This window comes from Notolabrus celidotus, chromosome 5 (assembly GCF_009762535.1).
Source record: "Notolabrus celidotus isolate fNotCel1 chromosome 5, fNotCel1.pri, whole genome shotgun sequence".
NCBI lineage: Eukaryota > Metazoa > Chordata > Actinopteri > Labriformes > Labridae > Notolabrus > Notolabrus celidotus.
The window spans coordinates 38,933,500-38,957,190 of record NC_048276.1 but is presented as its reverse complement, the minus strand read 5'-3'; the positions used below and the strand labels follow the sequence as shown (position 1 = coordinate 38,957,190).

Genomic DNA, 23,691 nt, shown 5'->3' with positions numbered 1-23,691 from the left:
TTCTCAACAATACAGTATTTCTTGATAGCTAAAGCACTAAACCCTGTTGTCTGAATCAAATTCCTAAGCGGCCTGATCTCATGTATTGAATCAGTCACTCTTTTGGCACATCTTACCTGTTAGACACAACTTCAAACACATTCTCTCTCACTAAAACACATGTTGTTCTGTGATGCACTTGTGCTGCATAAAGGTAAGCACAGGTAGCAAAAGTTCAACAAATCTGAAGCACAGGAGTCACAGCTTCAACACAACCACTCAGAACTGATCACACTTGTGGCTAATGATGTGAGGAAACCAATATAAGACTGGATCCGGCACGCCGCCTGTGGTGTGGATGAAGTCCTGTGGCCTGACCCAGCACATAGACCTGATGCTGTGGCTGAATGATTGCAGACACTGTAAGCACTTCAGTTTGATTTTGTGGGTTACACTGTAATGTTCTCCTCATTTATATTTGTATTTACTTTATTGTTACTGTATACAGGAGCTACATTCATTTATCCTGCTGTGAACAATAAACATGATTTCTCCAGCTTCATGTCCTGAGCATTGTGTTCTCAGTGTTTTGATGTAGTGTGTAATGACTGCTCAGTATTGTTTTAATTTTGATTGACTCAGGGTGTGATCTGACAACATTGTTTGGTTTTGCAGGAAGAGTCAGAGGTTTGATCAATGTAGTTTGAAAATTGGGTTTTGTGCTTCTAGTGTTAAGAAAATTGTGGTGGACGTCAAGAAATGTGTTTTAGCAATTGAGAAATACTGTAATAAATACAATACCATCAATAAATCCCCTCTGATCATTTCTTTTGAAGTTAAGCTTTTAAGGGCTGCAGTTGAGTCTGAGCAAATGACCACTCTCTCAGGCCTCCTCTATCCATTGCATCTCTAATATACAGTGGGTACGGAAAGTATTCAGACCCCTTCACTTTTTCTACATGTTGTTGTGTTATGTTTAACACAACAACCTTTTTTTCAGTTGAACTGTGCATGTTATAGGTCACATTAAAAGGTGGAAAAAGTTCTGACATGATTTATCTTGGTCTTATTTTTTTACATCACAAAACCTGGCATTTTAACAGGGGTGTAGAGACTTTTGATATCCACTGTATATAAGGTCTCACAGTTGACAGTGCATGTCAGAGCACAAACCAAGCCATGAAGTCAAAGGAATTGTCTGTATACCTCCGAGACAGGATTGTATCGAGGCACAAATCTGGGGAAAGGCACAGACAAAATCTCTGCTGCATTGAAGGTCCCAAAGAGCACAGTGGTGTCCATCATACATAAATGGAAGAAGTTGAAATCACCAGGACTCTAACCCTAACCCTAACCCTAGAGCTGGCCGCTTGGCCAAAATGAGCGATTGGGGCCTTGTTCAAGGAGGTGACCAAGAACCCAGTGTTCAGCATGTTGTGTTTTTTTTACTGAGTGTTTTTATGTTGTAATAGGTCCGACTGCCCTTGATGTACTCCCCAAATTGGCCGATTGAAGACCGGGGTGTGCAGCCATCAGGACACACCTGAAAAGGACACGAGCAGCAGACAGAAAGGAGAAGGCACAGAGGTAACAGCAGGAGCGGGAGAGAGCAGCAAAGCAGGAGCAACAGGAAGCAGGAGCAACAGAAAACCGGACCAGAGGGAGAACGGCCGAAGCAGAAGTAAACCCGTGTACGTCCACAAGGAGCCACCCCGAGCGGAGAAGCCCATGTTGCAGCGCCCGTGTCTGTTGGAGAGTCTGGGAAGATAGCAGAGCCACGCTATCTCTCCGGAAGAGACGAAAGGCGGCGTGGGAAGGTGCCGCGGAGGAACCAAAGGGGACGGTCGTGTAGAAGAGTTGGTGCACGGACGTGAGGGGAAGAGACTCTGGTTGGCAGAGGGGTGTGGTCGCGATGCACCCCTCTGCCAACCAGAGTCTCTTCCCCTCTTCAGTTAAGTACCTCCACAAGACCCTGTTTTAATAGGGTTTTAGGACTTTTTGCACAGCTTTTCACCCCTGTTTTATTTCTTTTATCTTGGTGGGTTTTAGTTTATTTTAAGGCTTTTCAGTGTCTTTAATTTTGGTTGGCTTTTTAATGCTGGTGCACTTTTAAACTAAATGGACATTAATCCCAGGCTGTAATCTACAACCTAACCATAGTGTGTTTTTTTATTTAACAACTGAACTGTCAAAAGTAATGCTTTTATTGAGGTTGTAGAATAGAATTTAAAATCCTTCTTTTAACCTACAAAGCCCTTAAAAATCAGGCACCCTCGTATCTTAAAGAGCTCATAGTGCCCTATTACCCCTCTAGAACTCTACGCTCCCAACATGCAGGCTTGCTAGTTGTACCTAAAATCTCTAAAAGTAGTGTGGGAGGTAGAACCTTCAGTTATCAGGCCCCTCTCCTTTGGAATCATCTACCAGTCAGGGTCCGGGAGGCAGACACCCTCTCCACTTTTAAGAGTAGACTTAAAACTTTCCTTTTTGATAAAGCTTATAGTTAGAGCTGGATCAGGCTTGGACCAGCTTTTGTCATGCTGCTATAGGCCTAGACTGCCGGGGGAACTGGCACACTGACACACTGGGATCCTAGCTCACCCTCTTCCCCCCAACCCCTTCATCACTTACTTTAATTCTCCCTGTCCCATTAAAGTTACTAACCATAGACCTTTCTGGAGTCCCTGAGCTCCATTGTCTCGTAGATTCCTCTGAGCTGCCGTAGACGTCCTCCTGCTGCGGACGATCTGGACTCCAGCTGATACGGACGTGCTGGACTCCAGCGGCAACAGCTTCTACGACTCGTCTCATCACTATCACCTCTCTCTCTTACTCCCCTCTATCTGTCTTTCCAGACCCAACTCAGTCGAGGCATGATGGCTGTCTAACATGAGTCTGGTTCTGCCTGAGGTTTCTGCCTGTTAAAAGGAAGTTTTTCCTCACCACTGTAACTAGCTAAATACTGCGATGTGCAATGCTCATGGTGGATTAAGGTGGGGTCAGACTGAGTCTTACCCTGTCTTGAAGTTGGGTCTCTGTTCATAATTTGACATAGAGTGGTCTAGACCTGCTCTGTTTGTAAAAGCGTCTTGAGATAACGTTTGTTGTGATTTGGCGCTATACAAATAAAGATTGATTGATTGATTGAGATTGATTGAGGTTGCTGTTCTGAGTGTGAGTGTATTATTCATTACTAGGACTCCTATGGTTAGTTTAGTTGAGACTGGACAATTTGGCTCAGAGTAGTAATTGGTAGCTGGAAGTGTCAGACTGCTATTTTACCTTCCCTAAGGGACAGGGGAAGAGGACTGCGACCAGCAACAAGAGGACGGTTAAAGAACAGGACCATCATAAAGACTTGGGGCTGAGGGGTTTTATTTTTTATCTTTTTAATAAACTTTTATTGTGCACTTTTAAGAGACTGACTGTTTTGTTACTCTGCTCAAACCTGATTTTAAAAGAACCTGTATACAACTTTTAAGGAGTGCTATAGGCTCCTTTCTAACCTAGGTGGCATTGCCGGATTTTAATAGTATTTATAGTTTTAACCTTGCCACACACTCTCTGGCTCTTTGGATCCATCAGTGAAAATAGGTATATAGTTATATTAGGTGTTGTTCAAATACTCATTAACTAGAATAGAATAGACTTTATTTGTCATTGTCAGGTGTACAATGAAATTAGAAGCGCTGCTCCTGAAGGTGCATGTGATGATAAAATAAAATAAAAACAGGTAGAAATGTGTATAAAATACAATATAAATATAGAATAATATAAAACAAATGTCGAATATATACAGTCAGGTCAGAAGAAGAGGTATTTTGGGTTTAAGATATTGCACATTATAAGTTTTCACAGTTCCTGGTATTGCACTTGACATGAATACTATTGCACAGTTATAAATATTGCACATGTGGGGATTGTTTATGTCAGCTGTTTGTGGGTGTTTAGTGTTGTGATGGCTCTTAGGAAGAAACTGCCTCAGAGTCTGTTTGCTCTGTGTGACCTGTAGCACCGGCCAGAGGGCAGCAGGTTGAACAGGTGTTGACCGGGGTGGAATGAGTCCTTGATGATGTTGCTGGCTCTGCTGTGATAGTGAGAGCTTGACATGTCCTCCAGGCAGGGCAGAGAGCAGCCGGTGATCCTCTGGGCTGTGTTGATCACCCTCTGCAGAGCTCTGAGCACTGAGATGCAGTATGCCAGAATGCTCTCCACGGTAGCTTGATAGAAGGCCACAAGCAGCTTCTCCTCCAGGTTGTTTTTCCTGAGCACTGGAGTGGAGTTGCTGCTGAGCCTTCTTCACCACCGCCATGGTATTCACAGACCAGGAGAGATCATTCGAGATCTGCACGCCCAGGAACCAGATGGAGTGGACCCTTCCAACTGTGTCCCCATTAATGTAGAGGGGGGCCAGGTCTGCTCTGTTCCTCCTGAAGTCCAGGATCGGTTCTTGGGTTTTGGTGGTGTTCAGTGAGAGGTTGTTTACTTAACACCACGCAGACAGTCTCTCAACCTCATCTCTGTATTCTAACTCATCTCCTCCTGAGAAGAGCCTGATCATGGTTGTGTCATTAAAGCTAGGGTTGGTAGTCATGGAAAACTAGCATGAATTTGAATGCTCCTCCATGCACGAGCGCCGCTGATTCCGAAACATATGATGGTGACTGATTCAAAACCGGTCCTCAGCACATCAATCTTTTTTGATCAATCTTTATTTGTAGTGCGCCAAATCACAACAAACATCATCTCAAGATGCTTTTGCAAACATAGGAGGTCCAGACCACTCTATGTCAATATATATCTAATTTATCAGAATATATATCTAAAAAAGAAATGTCCATCAAAGACGACAGATTGGCCATAATCCTCCTGTCAGCCACCACCTCCACAGGGTCCAGGACTGAGCTGGCCTTCTTCACCAGCTTGTTCAGTCTTGCTCTCCTGTATCCTGTCCGCCCACAGCAGGTTTAATCATTCCAATCTGGCGTTCGTGTCCGGTGTTAGCTCTATTAGCATGATGCTACTCTGCCAGTATTCCCTCTGGTGCTTGGTTAGCTCATCCACCTTATCGTAGATAGATCTTACATTCCCCATAACGGTGGGTGGAAGGACAGGTCCATGTCGTCTTTTCTTAGCTTGCACCTCAGTACCAGCACGTCATCCTTGCCTCCTTCTCCTCAGCTCGCAGGGAACATCAGGCCTAGTATCATTTGGCATCAACATGCTACGGGCAGCTATCTCTGGACACACACAGGAACAAAAATAGCAAGAAAAAACCACTGCAAACGTAGCCAGTTTGGTGTCCAAGGCCAACAAATGAGTCATTAAAAGTCCTGACAGGCTCCAAATACAAAGAGAACTAAACAGATATGAAAAAAGTCGAAAAATAACAACGAAGAGAGAGCTGCTGCAACAAGCAGACACTCGAGCGGCGCTAAGCAACGGAATCTTAAAATCTTAAAAAACACATGGTTTGTGTTTTGCACTGAGTCAACTCATGTCTCACTCAGCGGTAAGAAAACACCAAAACATTCTCATAGTGAAAGTTAAAAACACAAACAAACATGAAATGTACGCTCTGCAGGAGGCGGGCAGAACGGCAGGACGGGATTTGATTGGTTTCATCATTTGGCTCCTGATGGCAGGGATTGGTTGGTGTTTTCCCAGGTTTACTCCGGCTGTAGATAGCAGCTTTTTTTACCTCTTTTTAAAGAACACATTATGTTTTGATTACCATCAGGACATAAAGATCATTTTAACCAGTAGAACAAAAAGTGGATCTAAATCTGACTACCAACCCCAGCTTTAACTTAATTTCCAATGTTAGAATTGTCTTCTGAATGTATAGTCATGGCCAAAAGTTTTGAGAATTACACAAATATTAAATTTCCACAAAGTCTGCTGCTTCAGGGTTTTTAGGTGTTTTTGTCAGATGTTTCTATGGTCTAATGAAATACAATTAGAAGCATTTCATAAGTATCAAAAGCTTTTATTGAGAATTACACAGAATTCATGCAATAAGTCAATATTTGCAGTGTTGACCCTTCTTTTTCAAGACCTCTGCAATTCTCCCTGGCATGCTGTCAATCAACTTTTGGACCAAATCCTGACTGATGGCAGTCCATTCTTGCATAATCAATGCTTGGAGTTTGTCAGAATTTGTGGGTTTTTGATTGTCCACCCGCCTCTTGAGGATTGACCACAAGTTCTCAATGGGATTAAGATCTGGGGAGTTTCCTGGCCAAGGGCCCAAAATCTTAATGTTTTGTTCCCTGAGCCATTTTGTTATGACTTTTGCTTTATGGCAAGGTGCTCCATCATGCTGGAAAAGGCATTCTTCATCACCAAACTGCCCTTGGATGGTTGGGAGAAGTTGCTCTGGGAGGACGTTCTGGTACCATTCTTTATTCATGGCTGTGTTTTTAGGCAAGATTGTGAGAGAGCCCACTCCCTTGACCGAAAAGCAACCCCACACATGAATGGTCTCAGGATGCTTCACTGTTGGCAAGAGACAGGACTGATGGTAGCGCTCACCTCGTCTTCTCCGAACAAGCCTTCCTCCAGATGCCCCAAACAATGGGAAAGGGGATTCACCAGAGAAAATGACTTTACCCCAGTCCTCAGCAGTCCAGTCCCTGTACCTTCTGTAGAATATCAGTCTGTCCCTGATGTTTGTACTGGAGAGAAGTGGCTTCTTTGCTGCCCTCCTTGACACCAGGCCTTCCTCCAAAAGTCTTCGCCTCACTGTGTGTGCAGATGCACTCACACCTGTCTGCTGCCATTCCTGAGCAAGCTCTGCACTGGTGGCGGCCCGATCCCGCAGCTGTAACACCTTCAGGAGACGGTCCTGGTGCTTGCTGGACTTTCTTGGGCGCCCTGGAGCCTGTTTGGCAACAATTGAACCTCTCTCCTTGAAGTTCTTGATAATTCAATAGACGGTTGACTGAGGTGCAATCTTACTCGCTGCTATAAACTTCCCTGTTAGGCCCTTTTTGTGCAATGCAATGATGGCTGCACGTGTTTGCTTGCAGGTAACCATGGCTAACAGATGAGGAACAATGGTGTCATGCACCATCTTCCTTTTAAAGTGTCCAGTCACTTAATCATGACAGATTGATCGCCAGCCTTGTCCTCATCAACACCCACACCGGTGTTAATGTGTGTGACACCTGTGTGTCATTGAAATGATGTTAGCTGGTCCTTTTGTGGCAGGGCTGAAATGCAGTGGAAATGTGTTTTTGGTGATAAAGTTCATTTTCAAGGCAAAGAGGGACTTTGCAATTAATTGCAGTTGAGCTGATCACTCCTCATAACATTCTGGAGTATATGCAAATTACCATTATAAAAACTGAAACAGCAGACTTTGTGAAAATTAATAGTTGTGTCATTCTCAAAACTTTTGGCCATGACTGTAGTCAAAGTAGTACGTTTCCTCAAAAAAACAACACTCCAGTTAAGTACAGATACTCAAAACAATGTATAAGGTACATTAATCAAGTACATGTACTCTGTTAGTCCACCACTGGAGCTCTTTATATTGCCCCCCAACCCCCCTCTGTGCAGACCATTTGCGCATGCGTGCAGGACGCCGCAGGTTGTTAAAGTATGGCTGTTGCGATGCAAACGGAGGATTTCCCGTACCTCCCCTCGGGGCTGGCAGAGGGTAAGTCCTCTTCATCACTAACTCAGAGTTTACGTGTGAACACAGCAGTGTTTCAGAGTCCTGAGTCCTGCTGGGTCTGATCAGGTCTACATGCTCGGGCTGCTGTAGCTCATAGCATGCTAACGTTAGCCGGCGGTGCAGGGAGAGCTGCTACAACATGCTAAGCTAAGCTAGCAGTGTCTGCTCCAAGGTCGAGGAGAGCAGGTCTGCATCCGATGTGGATTCACGGTGATTGAGTATCGATCTCTGCGGGGGGGGCATTAGGGTCTGAGGGGGACTCTGTTCAGCCCGGTCCCTGAAGACCTGCAGGCTTTATGTGATCTGCAGCTGTATGTGGTTCAGTCCTCTGCTCGTAGATCAGGGTTACTGACAGAGACACATGTTACATTCAACTTTCTGCACTGACACCAGAACACATCACCTGAACCTGACTTCAGTGTCTGATGTGCATGTTTAATGTTTGTTACACATCTCAGTGTGTGTGTATGTGAGTGGACCTCTGTGTGCAGGTATCCTGTTAGTCTGTTTTAATCCATTCAGCCTCTTTAAAACTGCAGTTTCACAGGTGTGATGCTGAAACATGATAAACAGAGTAAGCTTTAGTTAGTGTGTCTGTATCTGCAGAGGCATGAAGAGTAAACACCGTCCTGACACCTGAACATGAGCTTCAGGTGTTTCTGTCACCTGCTCTGAAACACTTCAGCTCACTGATACAAGCTGCTCCAGCTGACCTCTCTCTCATGCATGGACCATGAAATGTTCAAACAAACAAAATTATAACACATCCACGTCTGTAGAAGCTTAACCCAGAAGTCTTTTCCGACAATTTGTCATAGGAAACTGATGCTGCAGTGATTATTTGATTATTGATGGAAGTCAGGTCTTTTTTTATCGTGCAGTAAAGTCACCTGTTGGACGAACTGATTTGTTTTCATGGTCAAAGAGAAAGAAAATGCCGGCTGTGACACACTGTTAGACATGCTGCAGTGATATTCAAGAGGAGGCAACGATTTACAGACATCAGACCTCATGGCTCATTTATTAAGACACAGGAGAAACTGACGTTGGTGTTGGTACCAAATGTCAATGCAGCAATGTATCAGCGTCCTGACCAAGCCATCTTCACGATGAGACGTTTTTTTCTCATCCTAAATCACAGACTTTCAGGAACAGCTGCTGACGGATGTTACATGTTATGTTTTGATATAAAGAATGATAGTTTAATATTTATTCTGATGTAAATATTAGTCATGAAATCTATTGTGTAACACTATTTGTTAATTCATTTAAAAAACATGAAACCCAACAACTCCAATGTGATATCGACCATCAGCCCTCAAATTATCCTCATCTACTGAGATCATTGGACCACTAGAGGCGTTTTTCAACCAGAGGAACTTTACCCCTGAACTACATGCATTTCGACCAGTGGACCCAGGGTCTGAATTTAGTTCAGGGGTAGATAATCTCCCCCCTAAAAAGCCCCTGCTAGGGGGGTAGTACTTTTCAAAGGTCCCGGGACTTTCGGGGGTAGGGCCTGCAATGCTGAACGTGTCTGATTGGTAGATTAACCGCAGTGTTTTTATTCCTCCCTCCGTACACAATAACATCACACACATCTGTGATTCTCTTGATTTCTCTTTCTTTCATTAGTTTTGATTTGTTCTATCTTTTTTGTATGTGTGTGTACTTTTCAAAAGAAGAAGCTGTGATTCTCTTGATTTAGCAGCTTGTAACAGTAGTCTTCTCTCAGCCCACCGTGAATGCGTCTCTCCCGGTGTTCTGGTTTTAAAAGTGACCCTGTAAACAGGAGACCTTCAGCTGAACGTGTCAGTGTTTGTGGAGTTTACACAGCTGTTGAAACACAGAGGGAGTTCCTGGGAATGCAAACTAGTTTAGTTTTTATTAAGATTTCAAAATATCCTCATCAGATATTTAATGATGGTCTAAAGACGTTTATGAGGGATGCATCCGGCTGAAAGTCTCCAGTTAACAGGGTCACTGTTTAAACCAAAACACCGGTCGATCTCTGTCACGGCTTTTTGAGTTCAAAAGGATTTTAAAGCCGTGTTGAAACGTCTTTGCTACTCGCGCTTATCTCCTCTCACGTGTTGATTCAGTGAATCCATCTGTGATGAAATATAGCACCATCTAAAACAGACCAGCTGAGTCTCTTCATGCTAACAGGCTAACTGTTGTGTTGCTCATAATGATACCTGCCTGTCCGTCTGCTTCTATGGTGTCATCTGTGATGAATGGCATTCCTCTTTGTTTTACTGCCCTCTACTGGTCTGGTGGTGTAGTGCAGTTACTTTTTTTTTTTCCTCCATACGTCACTGGCCTGATTTACACAATCTACCCAGGACTTCAGCCCACGGTCGAAACGCAGACAACAATGGGGGCACAGGAACCGTTTAGTTCAGGTTAGAGTAGTTCTGGGGGTTAAAAGACCCCAGGACTCTTGGTAGAAATGCACCTTAATAAAGACATTCCAGACTCTTAAACTTTACATCCAACAGACTCAGTCCACTGGTGTCAGACTCCTCTGAGTCACATCAGTCTAAGATATCAGCGGTCAGCCAGCTGTGTGTGTTTACTTCAGTACAGACCCAGGACCCATTCTTGAGACTTTGGTGCCTGTGTACCACATTTCACCCAAACACTTTCCTGTTTGGGTTTGAAGTGATCACAAGAAGGCGTCCTCCGCTCAGCAGACAGGCCTCACTAACAGGAAGAACAGAAGGAGCTATTTTTACTGTTTTAAAATAACTTGACATCACACACTGTTACATGTCAGCTGTCCTTTGACATTCTGAGCTCCCTTAAACTCCTGTAAAAAAAAAAAAGCAACCTGAGCGGGACAGTCACCTGAACTGCTTTAATGTTGTATTATGATAACATGATCCCTGAAGATGTACCCTGATGTAAATCTCCTGTTTGTGTCTCTCCCTCTCTGCAGTGAATAAGATGATAAAGGAGCACGGTGACCTGTTTTCTGACTCTCAGTGTAAAGTCTGCAGTGCTGTCCTCATTTCAGAGTCTCAGAAGTTGACTCATTATCAGGTCAGTGAGCCCACAGTCTGCTCCTGTTTCAGTGTCAGGGGACGTTACACATTTCTCTGAGTGCTGCTCAGTGACACCGGGCAGCACGCTGAGAGTTTCTCAAAGCCGTTTATGTCACATTAACAGGTTTTATTTCCACAGTGAGAGCAGGTCCATATCAACATGGCTGCTGAGAGGATATGTTTCATAGAAGTCAGTGGTTAGTATTAAGTTGTACAACAACAGAATCTGAAAATATGTGACAGAATGTCATGTCTGTCACGATTATAGGAAAGTAGAGGACCCAAAAATGCAGATACAAACAAATAAAGAATTTAATAACAAAAACTTACTGTGAACAAGGCAAACACTGGAGACACTGGCACAGGAAAACAAGAGGTACATGCAGGAGGGTTTGCCATACAATGATCTGACCAGAGACAGGGGAAACAGAGGAACTAAATACACAGAGGAATTAACACAGGTGAGGAGCACAGGACACAGGCGAAACTGATGAGGGTAATCAACAAGGAGGGAAACACAAGGGCAGAAAGTAACTAACCTGGACAGAGCAACAAAACAGAGTACACAAGACAACACTAAAAAACACCACAAACTACAAAAAGAGACATGGACCACAGAACACACAAGGGACACATAGGATAACTGATACCGAATAAACAGGAAAAACCAAGGCATGAAACACAAGCAAAAAACTAGACTGATCATCAACTCATGACACAGAAACAACATGCTGGTGATCCTGGTTTCATTAAATCACAGAGAGCAAGAGAGGAAAAGTCTGAATAATGGCACAATTCCAACAGATCCGTGTCAGGTCTGTCTCCAATCCGTCACAACACTGGATCTGATAGGCTTGTATTCTAGTTTATGTGTTAACTTCCACTGGATCCGCTCCGTTGTGTTCCGGCTGCGTCTCTGATCCGGCAGGTTGGAGTCCTCCGGATCAGATACACAAGACTTCTATTTCTGCCGGATGCCAGAGCACGACGCATCAATCTCAACAGAGCAGATGGAGCGGGACAGGAAGTCAGGTGTCACCAAAACAAAATGAAAACATCCGGTTAATTTTCAGAATAAATATGTGTTATCACCAGATCGTATTTCACTTAACCACAACAACAAACCAAAGTCATGATGAGTGGAGCCAGGCCTGGAGTCAACAGGTCAGAGGTTTTCACAGGACCAGAAAGACAACATGGATGAGGAGAGGAAGAGGAGAATCCTTGATTCAGTGATTACTGCAGGAAAACCTTGGTCACATGACTCCAGCTGTCCGGAGGTCCTGCTCTGTGCTGCGTTCTGAAAACTTAACCAGCGGGTGTTGATGGACAAGAGAGCACAGAGCCGGACAGCAGCAGATCGGAGGCAGAATGGACACAGATCTGGTGGAAGTCCGGCGTAACACAAAAGTGTCTAACATCAACCTCTATGTGATATGAAATTCTTTACAGATGTATTTGTTTATTTTTCATTGAAGAGGACCATGCATATTAATTAACACTTCTGAAAATATGCCAGAATTAGCCAAAAGGCTAGTTTACATTCGTAGTCCCACGCCAGATGTTAAAAAGGCTCCCTAAAATGATCAAGATTAAACAAAACAAAAATAAAATTAAGTAAAATAAAATCGAAATAAGAAGGGAGAGGAGAAACCAAAACACAAACCAAAAAGATATCAAATATATCTACGTTAAAACTTCCGAAACATACAGATGAGCAGCTTTTCTTTGTTTCATTACTTGAACAGCGGATCAGAGACGGACCGGACATGGATCTGCTGGAAGTCCCGTGTTTGTGTAGGAACCTCACTACGAGGAGGGTTTGGCTCTAATGCACTCTCTAAAGTGAAAGCAAGAATAATAATCAGTTTATCTTTTGTTCAGAAACTTCAGAGGTCAGGGATTCAGATTTATATAATTTAGTCAAGTCAGGAGTGCCTCTGTGATGCCTGAGTTTTGGAGCTGAACCATGCTCAGGCATTGTTCTTATGCTTGATTCTTTTAGTGTGTAAAATGTAAACAGAAAAAGTGCCATCACAAGCCGGAAGAGCTCAACATCATGCCCCAGAATAATTCATATTACCTGAACAGAAGTCAGAAAACGAGAACTTTAAATGTAGAAAGTTATGAAACGAAGAAAACCTGCTCATCTGTGCGTTTTGGAAGTTTTAACGTAGATATATTTGATATAAAGAATTTCATATCACATAGAGGTTGATGTAAGACACTCTTGTTTTACCCCGGACTTCCACCACATCTGTGTCCGGTCCGACTCTGATCTGCTACGGAGCAGGACCTCCGGACAGCTGGAGTCATGTGACCGAGGTTTTCTCTCTGTAATCACTGAATCAAGGATTCTCCTCCTCCTCTCCTCATCCATGTTGTCTTTCTGGTCCTCTGAAAACCTCTGACCTGTTGACTCCAGGCCTGGCTCCGCTCATCATGACTTTGGTTTGTTGTTGTAGTTAAGTGAAATACGATCTGGTGATAACACAGAGTGTTTTATTCTGAAAATTAACCGGATGTTTTCATTTTGTTTTGGTGAAACCTGACTTCCTGTCCCGCTCCATCTGCTCTGTTGAGATTGATGCGGCGTGCTCCGGCATCCGGCAAAAATAGAAGTCTTGTGTATCTGATCCGGAGGACTCACAGATCTGGTGCAATTTGGACTGGTCAGAGTGATCCATCATTTTAAAGGGGTTTTTGTTCTTCAGATTATTTTGGGCTTTTCATGCTCATGTGTTTGGACAGAGGACAGAGTAGTGAACTTGTGAGGGGCGATGGGGAATGGCATGCTGCAAAGAACTGAGAGTGGATCTGAGCCTGTGCAGCTCGCTCTGAGGACGACAGCTTCTACACATGAGGTCAGGGTTTCACCACGGAGCCGAACCAGCAACATTATTAAAGGGATTCTTCTGAACCTGTGCAGCTCCACCAGCCGACAAACTGCTTTGTTTCTGTATAACAGGAAGTCAAACAAAAGACTCTTCTTCTTTATTGTTGAACAGAAGTACGATGCAGCTGTTTGTGATGTTAATGTTTGTCGTTCACTTTGTCTTCACAGAGCAAGAAACATGCAAACAAAGTGCGGCGTTATTTCACGCTCCAAAACGAGAAGGAGACTGCCGTCAAAAAGGTCAAGACTTCATCCGACAGCGTGAGTACAAAGTTTAAAGAGGCAGCTTAAACCAGAAAGACTCATTTCAAACGAAACTCATTTAAATAGTCAAACTAAGTAGTTCTCTTATCAGCTCATTATTTAGCTGGAGGCCTGTTTACACACACATCTGAACAGTGCTGCTGACAGGAAATGCTGTTCCTTTTGAATCAGATCTTTAGAAGTTCTTGATTGTTTAGCAGAGTTTGATTCTGAAGCTTCTTTAAATCTAGTCTAACTCATAAGCCAAAAACACTTCTCAGTGTTAGTCACATTTGAGTCTTTTTTGCTTTTTATGCTTTCATCAAGTTTCAGTAAATAAAAAGTCATAACTTTTTCCTTTCCTTAGTTGGATCATTAAGCCGAGACTCAATTAGAGCAGTCAGACTTTTTTAATGAACACTTGTAGCCATGGATCTGACCCATAGCTGTTAATTAGGCCTCAAATGGTGTGACTGTGTTATTTGTTGTGTTTTTGTGACTGTACTGTCTTATTCTTTGTTATTTTCTGTGAACAGACCCTTGAAGCATATGAATTTCACCCACAGGGGATCAATAAATCTAATCTAATCTAATGGTAAATGGACTTGGACTTGTATAACGCTTTCCTAGTCTTTCTGACCACTCAAAGCGCTTTTACACTACTCGTCACATTCACCCATTCAAACCCATTCACTCACTGATGGTAGAGGCTGCTATGTAGTGAAGGACCATCAGGGTTAGCTAATCTCATTCGTTCACATTCGCACACCTCTGAACAACAGAGGGAGCAATACGGGGTTCAGTGTCTTGCTCAAGGACATTTCGGCATGTGACTGCCGGAGCTGGGATTGAACCGCCAACCTTCTGATTGATAGACGACCGACTCTACCCACTGAGCCACAGCCGCCCACCGACTCTACCCACTGAGCCACAGCCGCCCACCGACTCTACCCACTGAGCCACAGCCGCCTCTAATCTAATCAATCTTTATTTGTAAAGTTCCAAATCCCAACAAATGTTCTCCTCAGACTCTTTCCAAACAGAGCAGGTCTATACCGTACTCTATGTTCTATTATTAACAAAGACCCAACATCAAGACAGGATCAGATCCAGTCCCATCTTATAGACAGGACTCAGTCTGATCTCATCTCAATCCACCATGAACAGAGCACTTTGCAGCATTTAGCAAGTGGGCTACACCGTCAATTCGACGCAGAAGTAGAAATCAGGCTTAAGCCTATAGCAGCATAACTAAGAGCTGGTCCAAGCCTGATCCAGCTCTAACTACAAGCTTTATCAAAAAGGAAAGTTTGAAGCCTACTCTTAAAAGTAGAGAGGGTGTCTGCCTCCCGGACCCTGACTGGTAGATGATTCCAAAGGAGAGGGGCCTGATAACTGACGGCTCTACCTCCCATACTACTTTTAGAGACTTTAGGTACGACCAGCAGGCCTGCATCACTGTAACGCTGCACCCCCCCTACAAGGACAGGAAGGCACAGCTTGTGTTCTGACAGATGCACAGTGAGGCGAAATATCACAGGTTTCCAACGTCCAACAAACCACCACTAAATCTGAGTCCTGTCCTATGAGAAAAATCATGTCCACGTTCGTATGTCTGATGATGTTCATTGAGATCGTCATCGCCTCGTCTTGCTCATGGAAGTAAATTTATACAGATATTTAGAAAAGCCGAAGAGGCTTTGTGGTGTATGTCAGTTGAATCTGAATTATTCATGACTGTGGAGGTAAACTGGTGTATCTGTTTACTGCAGCTCACATTTGATGAAGTTTAAAAAGCCTCAAATGAAGCCAGTCGTTTGCAGGAGCAGAGAAGTGCACAGCTGAGCTAATGATGTCAGCGAGAGCACTGTGGTCGAAAGTGCAAGTTGAGCATGCTGTGTCCTCTTTCTCATGTGTTTGGTTTCCTGTTCTCAGCTTCCCAGAACATCCAGACCCAGTGTGACCTCTGTCAGTGTTTCAGCAGATAAGGCTTTTCTCAACCGCAGGAACTTTACCCCTGAACTATGTGCGTTTCAACCAATGGACCCAGGGTCTGAATTTAGTTCAGGTGTAGATAATCTCCCCCCTAAAAAGCCCCTGATAGGGGGGTAGTAATTTTCAAAGGTCCCGGGACTTTTGGGGGGCAGGGCCTGCAATGCTGAACATGTCTGATTGGTAGATTAACCTCAGTGTTTATATTCCTCCCTCCGTCCACAATAACATCACACACATCTGTGATTCACTTGATTTCTCTTTCTTTCATTAGTTTTTATTTGTTCTATCTTTTTTGTATGTGTGTGTACTTTTCAAAAGAAGAAGCTGTGATTCTCTTGATTTAGCAGCTTGTAACAGTAGTCTTCTCTCAGCCCACCGTGAATGCGTCTCTCCCGATGTTCTGGTTTTAAAAGTGACCCTGTAAACTGGAGACCTTCAGCTGAACGTGTCAGTGTTTGTGGAGTTTACACAGCTGTTGAAACACAGAGGGAGTTCCTGGGAATGCAAACTAGTTTAGTTTTTATTAAGATTTCAAAATATCCTCATCAGATATTTAATGATGGTCTAAAGACGTTTATGAGGGATGCATCTGGCTGAAAGTCTCCAGTTAACAGGGTCGCTGTTTAAACCAAAACACCGGTCGATCTCTGCCACGGCTTTTTGAGTTCAAAAGGATTTTAAAGCCGTGTTGAAACGTCTTTGCTACTCGCGCTTATCTCCTCTCACGTGTTGATTCAGTGAATCCATCTGTGATGAAATATAGCACCATCTAAAACAGCGCCAGCTGAGTCTCTTCATGCTAACAGGCTAACTGTTGTGTAGCTCAAAACGATACCTGCCTGCTTCTATGGTGTCATCTGTGATGAATGGCATTCCTCTTTGTGTTACTGCCCTCTACTGGTCTGGTGGTGTAGTGCATTTACCTTTTTTTTCTCCATACATCACTGGCCTGATTTACACAATCTACCCGGGACTTCAGTCCACGGTCGAAACACAGACAACAATGGGGGTAAAGGAACCTTTTAGTTCAGGGTAGAGTAGTTCTGGGGGCTAAAAGACCCAGGAACTCTTGGTCCAAATGCACCTATAGTAACTGACGTGAAATATCTAGAGTGCAAAGAGAACATCAAGTTAAGGCTTTTTGTTGAATAGAAACTAAATGCAGTTGAAGTGATGATTTATTGAAGGGACAAATGATGCCTGTTGCTGCTATAAATAATCCTGTGTGTCTTTGTAAACAGGACTGTAACAATGGAGAAACAGAGCGCTTTAAGAAGTGTCTTATATGTGACATGATCTTCTCCTCTCCTGTGGTGGCCGAGTCTCACTACCAGGGCAAAGTTCACGCCAAGAACCTGCGAATGAACCCAGGTATGTATGATCCCAGAGCTGTTCATTCATAACTCTCACTTTCTTTCAGAGCATCTGTCCGAACAGAAAACCTGTCAACCACTGTCCTCCTTTCTTCAGCCGTAACCTCCCAAACGCAGACACCAGCTCAGCCAAAGAAGAAGGTGGCAGAGGATCTGAGCAGCGTGCAGGTGACAGGAGGCAACAACAACAACAACAACCACAACCCAGACAAATTCTGCTCCATCTGCCAGGCCTCCTTCAACAACCCGCTCATGGCCCAGCAGCACTACGTGGGCAAGAAGCATCGAAAGCAGATGACCAAGCTGAAACTGATGGAGACATACGGCCCGTCCACCGCGCCAGGTCAGAACTACACCGCTACGGACCACGAAGCTGTGTGTGAAGATAACTGAGTAATCATCCATGATGTTCTCTTTGAAAATAATCTCTTCTTCCTCTTCATCCACAGCATCCACGCTAAAGGGCTACCCGTGCACCATCTGTGGCATTGAACTGAACTCTGTGGAGCAGTACCAGTCTCACATCAGTGGAGCCAAACATAAGAACCAGTGAGTACACTGCTTCCTTCTTACAGAGGTGCTGACCTGATAAACATAAATGCTTGAATGGAGAAACCCTCCTCTTCCTCTGCTAACTGCTGTCACTCTGCTAAGCCCCCCCCCCCCACACCAAATGATGCTACCTGGTATCACTCTGCTAAGCCCACTCCCCCAAATGATGCTAACTACTATCACTCTGCTAAGCCCAGCCCCCAAATGATGCTCCGAACCTGCAAGCTTAGCATTCTGAAGCCAGCTGACTGCTCAGACATCTATCTCAGACTCAGAGGACAGAAACTTAGACAGTCGACCAGTGTACGTCCCCAAAGAGTCCACAAGAAGAAACCCTGACCCTGTGCCCTAAGCACCACTGAGGAGAGAGAGAGAGAAAGAGATAGAGAGATAGAGAGATAGAGAGAGAGGGAGAGAGTGAGAGTGTAGAGAGCGAGCAAGTGAGAGTGTAGAAAGCGAGCAAGAGAGAGTGAGAGGTAGAGAGCGAGCAAGAGAGAGTGAGAGGGTAGAGAGCGAGAGAATGGGCAAGAGTGAGAGAATCCACAATCCTGATACATACAGACACTGATCATTTATTTGTTTTGTTTTGTCCTTTTAATTTTCATTCAATTGTATTATTATTATTATTATTATTATTATTATTATTGTTATATGTAATCAATTAATGATTATAATTACCTATAATTTGAATATAAATATTGTATATATTGTTTTACAGAGAATCACTGATGTAGATTTAAGGATCATTGAGTAGTCCTGCTGCTGAGCCAGTATTGACCGAGTTGTGACGTGTTGTGTGCACATGTTAAGAGTGAATGAAGCTCCTCTGCTCGTTTCCACATCACATGTCTCAATCTAAAACCCCACACAGGGGCTCTGATGTTACACGGTTGTAGGGTTTGATTTAAAAAAAACGGCAGAGATCCAGAGGAACCTATGAGACAAGGGAGCTCAGGGACTCCAGAAAGGTCTATGGTTAGTAACTTTAATGGGACAGGAAGAGTCAAAGTAAGAAACAGGCAGAGAGAGGAGAGAGGGAAAGACAGGATCCCAGTGACAAAGTCTAAGCCTATAGCAGCATAACTAAGAGCTTGTCCAAGCCTGATCCAGCTCTAACTATAAGCTTTATGAAAAAGGAAAGTTTGAAGCCTACTCTTAAAAGTAGAGAGGGTGTCTGCCTCCCGGACCCTGACTGGTAGATGATTCCAAAGGAGAGGGGCCTGATAACTGAAGGTTCTACCTCCCATACTACTTTTAGAGACTTTAGGTAGGACCAGCAGACCTACATGTTGGGAGCGTAGTGTTCTAGATGGTAATAGGGCACTATGAGCTCTTTAAAATATGAAGGTGTCTGATCATTAAGAGCTTTGTAGGTCAGAAGAAGGATTTTAAATTCTAGTCTAGATTTTATGGGGAGTCAGTGTAGAGAAGCTAACACGACCTGACCCGGGACAGGTAGAGAGCCAGTGCGACTATACTCAAGTGAATGGATCTCATGTGTCTTTGTCTAAAACAATCTTTAAATGTGTTTCCTTTCACAGAGTGAAGAAGTTAGGTCTGAACGCTGCAGGGGGGAACCAGGAGGCAGCAGAACCGTCGTTTGAGGGTGACATCACTGCAGAAACCCAGTTCAGCAGCAGCAGAGCGCCTGCAGAGGAGGAGCAGTATGAGGCGGGGGAGGCTGAAGAGTACGCAGCGGGGGAGGCTGAAGAGTACGCAGCGGGGGAGGCTGAGGAGTACGCAGCGGGGGAGGCTGAGGAGTACGCAGCGGGGGAGGCTGAAGAGTATGCAGCTGGAGCTGAGCCGTATGCTCCTGAGGACTCAGAGTACTCAGAGGAGTGTCTGTACACCTGAGTCTAGGCTGAGGGAGGTTCAGTCAGGACTTAGAATGACACACAACAACAACAGCCAGCCCCTAACTCATTAACATCGACCTCCATGGACCTCCTGCAGGAAGCTCCTCTTGGTTTTGAACCCTGAACACCATAACAAGTTACTTTTTATTTATTCTGGGTTTCCATCTGATCCTGTTTACTTTGACCCTTTTCTCAAAGCGTTCATGGATAGGAAGAGATCATGATAAAGCATCTTTGAGATTTCACCACACTTCTTTTAAGAGCTTGTCTGGACTGATCATGTATCTGTAAACCATCGTACATTAAGGCTGGGTATGGAAACACTATCATACCAAAATATCCTCCATCATTTAACAAAGCAGACAATGATTCAGATCTGAACTGAGTCATCTAAACTAACCGAACAATATGACTAACTGATCCCTGTGAAGAAACTACAAATCAGGACATCTGATGCTTCAAACACTGTTCTATGAAGACGTTAATACAGTATGAAAGAGTTCAACTCAGCCTTAGTGTCCACAAAGAGATGTCCAAGTTAAGTTTCTTTGTTTGTGAAAGTCTGTAAATTTACACAACCTGCCCGCACATACTCTGGTCTGAGTCTGTTATCCACTCAGATGTGAGCTGTAAACATTCTGACACTAAAACAACTGTAGATCACTGAAGTCAACACTCAGCTTCAACAACAACAGAAAATACATTACAGTTTCTCTTGGTGTTTCGGAGTGAGGGCTCTTTTCTCACAGAAGATCTTTGACGACTGAAGACAGCAGCCTTCCCAGAGTTGAATTAAAGCCTGTTATCAATATTTACTAAATTTACTCTAAAATAACAGCTGATAAGATGTGCTCTGTAGGTTAATCACTTACTGCTATTTAACGATATTGCAACAGTTAAGCTGCATTTCAACCAAGAGTTCCGGGGTCTTTTAGCCCCCAGAACTACTTTACCCTGAACTAAAAGGTTCCTGTGCCCCCATTGTTGTCTGCGTTTCGACCGCGGGCTGAAGTCCCGGGTAAATTGTGCAAATCAGGCCAGTGACGTATGGAGAAAAAAAAGTAAATGCACTACACCACCAGACCAGTAGAGGGCAGTAAAACAAAGACGAATGCCATTCATCACAGATGGATTCACTGAATCAACACGTGAGAGGAGATAAGCGCGAGTAGCAAAGACGTTTCGACACGCCTTTAAAATCCTTTTGAACTCAAAAAGCCGTGACAGAGATCGGCCGGTGTTTTGGTTTAAACAGCGACCCTGTTAACTGGAGACTTTCAGCCGGATGCATCCCTCATAAACGTCTTTAGACGATCATTAAATATCTGATGAGGATATTTTGAAATCTTAATAAAAACTAAACTAGTTTGCATTCCCAGGAACTCCCTCTGTGTTTCAACAGCTGTGTAAACTCCACAAACACTGACAAGTTCAGCTGAAGGTCTCCAGTTTACAGGGTCACTTTTAAAACCGTAACACCGGGAGAGACACATTCACGGTTGGCTGAGAGAAGACTACTGTTACAAGCTGCTAAATCAAGAGAATCACAGCTTCTTCTTTTGAAAAGTACACACACATACAAAAAAGATAGAACAAATCAAAACTAATGAAAGAAAGAGAAATCAAGAGAATCACAGATGTGTGTGATGTTATTGTGGGCGGAGGGAGGAATAAAAACACTGAGGTTAATCTACCAATCAGACACGTTCAGCATTGCAGGCCCTGCCCCCGAAAGTCCCGGGACCTTTGAAAAGTACTACCCCCCCATAGCAGGGGGTTTTTAGGGGGGAGATTATCTACCCCTGAACTAAATTTAGACCCTGGGTTCACTGGTCGAAACGCACATAGTTCAGAGGTACAGTCCCTCCGGTTGGAAAACGCCTTTAGAGGCTGTAGTGTTCCCTCTTTCAATCACAGTCCAAAGGTGCCCTCTAGTGGTGGGTCTATTTATGACGGGAGGAATAATAATGCAAGGTAAACAATGTTTGGATCCTTTGAACACAAAGTCAAAGTTCTGGTTTCATGTAACTTCTTCACTGAACAACACTGAGGTACTGAACCAGCATACTTTAAACCATAGACACGGTGGTACTCTCAGATATTGAGTACTGCCTGTTTTGAAAAGCCGACACAGTAAAGGAAAGTCTGCATCAGCCCAAACACAATGTCTCAGACTGACTCGGGACATGTTTCACACAGAGTGTAGTAAAGTCAGGTCAGAGTAGATATAACCTGGGTACCTGCTGTGGGGGTTTCCTCACAGAGGGACTTGTCAGCTGTGGAAGTCTCAGTAAAGATGCTTCAGATCTACTTCTTCTACTTCATGTTTCATGAACAGAGTTTCATCTCCAGTGAATGTTTTCATTGTTCACACACGTTCTTTCCTTCCTGTCTGTGAGTACCATCATTTCTAATTCTGGTGATGAAGGAGCAGACGTCTTTGCACTTTCAGATCAGTCCCTGTAGCCGGGGATGATGTCCTCACTGTACAGACAGACAGACAGAAGGAGAGAGCTGAGGCTGCTCACACACACAGGAAGCAGTTTGGAGAAGATGAACCTGTTGAAGGTTTTTATTTATTTACGCTACAGAAGGTTTTTGTGTTGGTTTCATTAATGTTTGCTCATCCTGTGTAAACATCTAAAGCTGCTGAACCCTGCAGCAGACCTCTCATCTTGTTTCTGATCATCTGATTGTTGTTACTTGCAGGTTTTACTGTTACAGGATGAGCGTGGGATTTATTCCTGTCAACTAAGAGATCTATTTTTTTCCATGTCGTCTGAAGGGTTGATAAAAAAGGAGAAAAGTATTCAAGCTAAAAATAATGTTTTGAGACTGGAGGTTGATTTGTTGATGAAAGTAGGAGGCTGTTGAAAGGATCGGTGTGAGTTTAGAGTCTAAATTAGATCCTCTAAAGCCTCAGAGTTCAAGGATGTGTTGAAAATAAGCATTTTGTAGAAGTTGATGTCATTTTATATAAAGATAACTTTTCATTTTTCAGTCGTGTGGAACGAGTAATGAAAGATCCTAAAGGGATGAACAGTAGAGTCCTGTCATTTCAGACGCAGCAGTCATCAAAGACGAGAGTTAAAGGATCAATAAGCTTTTTTTTGTACTTCTGAGTTCTGTGGTTTATTGAAGGACTTTTGAATATTTCCCCTCTCCAGGCGTTACACGGGGCTTTAAAACTCTAACAGAGACGTAGCTGCTTTCAGAACTCTGTACTTACTGTCTATAACAGAGGATATTTACCGCAGAGATCTTTAAAGTGATGTCAGATTAGAAAGTGATGTCAACGTTAGAAGACTTTTTTAGTCCATGTGTCCTCATACAGGACACGTGGTTGGATATTTTAGTACTGAATGTCTTTAACCTTCCAGTTAAAAGCAGGTTTTTTGGATGTTATTTATACAAAGAGGGCTCATGCATATTGTATAGAACATGGCGAGTAAAAGACAAATGGCCTTTCTGTTTCACATCATTGTTCGTGTGTTAGCTGTTCTGTGCTTCAGATTTCATTTCAGTATGATTTGTGTATAACTGAGGAAAGATGCTGCAGACGTGCATTAAGTAAAGACATGTTTTAAGAGAACTGGTGTGGGTGTTTGTTTTGGGGTTGGGGGAGAGAAATGATATCTTACTATAAATTTATACCAGTCTTTCACTAAGGGGTTAATAGTTAGGGAATATTGTGAAAATCTGAGAATAATTCCTTACCAAAAAATATCTTCATCACCAATGTGTTCATAAAGGTCTCTAATAACACAGATTATTACCCGGCTGTCTTACTGCTCTCCCGGTTGTGTAAGATGCTTGATTCTGATTGGTCCAAACCAATTGACAACGGTTATTAACTTTCACTAACATGAGCAACACCAGAGACAAACTGATCACACGCCATGTCACATCAATCCACAGAAGAGAGTTCAGACACATTTAGCTTCTGCTTGTTGACACCATAGACCATAAGATGAAGGGAAACCGTTCGCTTCCGTTAGCTTCCGTTAGCATCATATTGGTGAACAATGAGGCTAAAACGTTAGCTTCGGTTAGCATGCTAAATCATCAG

General features: G+C 43.5%; 1 protein-coding gene across 1 annotated transcript; it reads left to right on the top strand.

Annotated features, from left to right (window-relative positions):
• The first annotated feature begins 7,518 nt into the window (after nt 1-7,518).
• On the top strand, nt 7,519-23,214 carry znf346 (zinc finger protein 346). The gene is made up of 7 exons (XM_034683053.1): nt 7,519-7,642; nt 10,602-10,705; nt 13,772-13,864; nt 17,083-17,212; nt 17,312-17,557; nt 17,664-17,763; nt 19,308-23,214. The coding sequence occupies exons 1-7, from the start codon at nt 7,585-7,587 to the stop codon at nt 19,618-19,620; spliced, it is 1,044 nt and encodes a 347-aa protein (XP_034538944.1). The 5' UTR covers nt 7,519-7,584; the 3' UTR covers nt 19,621-23,214.
• The last annotated feature ends 477 nt before the right edge of the window (nt 23,215-23,691 follow it).

What these genes read in the sequence shown, in the direction of transcription:
- znf346 (XM_034683053.1), top strand. Translation starts at nt 7,585, where the DNA reads ATGGCTGTTGCGATGCAAACGGAGGATTTCCCGTACCTCCCCTCGGGG. An exon ending in TCAAGACTTCATCCGACAGC is followed by an intron (nt 13,865 to 17,082) that starts GTGAGTACAAAG and finishes CTTTGTAAACAG; the next exon opens with GACTGTAACAATGGAGAAAC. An exon ending in CGGCCCGTCCACCGCGCCAG is followed by an intron (nt 17,558 to 17,663) that starts GTCAGAACTACA and finishes CTTCATCCACAG; the next exon opens with CATCCACGCTAAAGGGCTAC.